This window comes from Manacus vitellinus, unplaced genomic scaffold, assembly GCF_001715985.3.
Source record: "Manacus vitellinus isolate BGI_N305 unplaced genomic scaffold, ASM171598v3 scaffold_72_pilon, whole genome shotgun sequence".
NCBI lineage: Eukaryota > Metazoa > Chordata > Aves > Passeriformes > Pipridae > Manacus > Manacus vitellinus.
In genome coordinates this window covers 1761235-1762632 of record NW_021940764.1, presented here as the reverse complement: position 1 = coordinate 1762632, position 1398 = coordinate 1761235, and the positions used below count along the sequence as shown (strand labels likewise).

At 58.6% G+C, this 1398-nt stretch overlaps 1 protein-coding gene across 1 annotated transcript in view; it reads right to left on the bottom strand.

The window, feature by feature from the left end:
- Positions 1 to 1102: 1102 nt before the first annotated feature.
- MRC2 (mannose receptor C type 2) overlaps positions 1103 to 1398 on the bottom strand; it is a 15898-nt gene continuing 15602 nt past the window's right edge. Inside the window, 1 exon segment of the mRNA XM_029964466.1 lies at positions 1103 to 1275. Coding sequence (XP_029820326.1) covers positions 1103 to 1275 — 173 coding nt within the window.

Here is a 1398-nt window from a genome sequence, read left to right as displayed (position 1 = left end):
GAGAGAAACAGAGCCGGGGCAGCTCCGTGAGCTCCAGATTCTTCCTCACCCTGAAATGTCGTGGCAGCTTTTGGACATTGCCAAAAAGTAAACAAAATCCCAATGGTCCCTTGTTCCCCCATCCCACCCCCAACAGTTTCTTAAACACTTAATGTCCAGCTTAAGTGAAATCAACAGATTTTAAAATCCGCACAGGTGTCAAAAAAGAGAGTTACAAAAATTCGCTTGTTCCCATTGCTACAGCAAAACCAACCCCAACTTGAGCCTTGGAGGCAGAGGGCTAAAGGCAACATCTCCTGTAGGGTTGTGCCACTCCACTTCAGAGGTCCAAGGGGCTCTTTGGGTCCCATTCCCAGCAGGGAACCCCCCTTGGGGCCCAAACAACTCTCGCTGTCTCCAGGCATCCTGTCCTGGGGATGCTGCTGCCGGCAGCTGATGGAGGAGGATGGCTCAGCCCAGGGCACTCCTGCTCCTTCTTGCACAGCTTAAAAGCCAGGCAGGGGCTTAGCTACATGCTGCCTTCCTCCTCCACCTCCTTCTCCTCTGCTACACCCTACATGGGAAACAGGCAACCACACAGACCCCAGCCAGCTGTGTGAAAGAACGTATATATTCAGCACGCACTCAGTACAGTTTAGCAACAGAAGCTACCATCGTTCCCTTAAAGAACCAACAGACCACCGAGCTTCAAAACAGCCACCAAGGCTTCCAAGTCCTCCCCACCCTACAGCCCTGACCCTCGGCCTTCTGGCCCCAGCAAGGCACCAGTGGCAGGTGATCCCAGCCCCGCACTGTCCCTGCCCGGCGAGGGACAGAGGGTGGCCCCGGCTCTCTGGCAGCGCCCTGTTCCACAGCACCCAGCTCCTCCCGCGGGGCCTGGGCTGCTGGGGACGCCGAGGGTGCTCCCGCTGGAGGGCCCTGGCCAGCAGTTTGCTCCGGTGCTGCCCCCTGCACTTATTTGGGGAGAGAGGGAACACACCAAAGAAAACGGGACAAGCTGTGGCTGCCGGCCAGAGGAGAGGAGATCCCATCCCAGAGCAGAGGGGATCCCATCGTCTGATCTCCGGGGTGTTCCACCTTGGATCTCTCCGCGGCGTCTCCGCTAGCTTTCTCCTGGGGGCGGGGCGGGACAGGCCGAGGAGGGGGAGAGGAGCGGCACAGTGGTGGGGACGGGGGTGGCAGGACCCTCGCTACTGCACGTGGAGGGGAGGTAGATCGGCTTTGGAGACCTCTTGCCAGGGAGGATGGATGTCTTCTGGGACACCAGCTCGGTTCCTGGGGGGAAGAGCCCTGAACACCTGCCCTTGCCTTATCCCAAGTGGAAGGTGTCTCAGAGCCCGGAAAGCTCTTGACCTTGGAGGGGGGCAACCTTCCTTGAAACCTTTTAGCCCTGAAAGT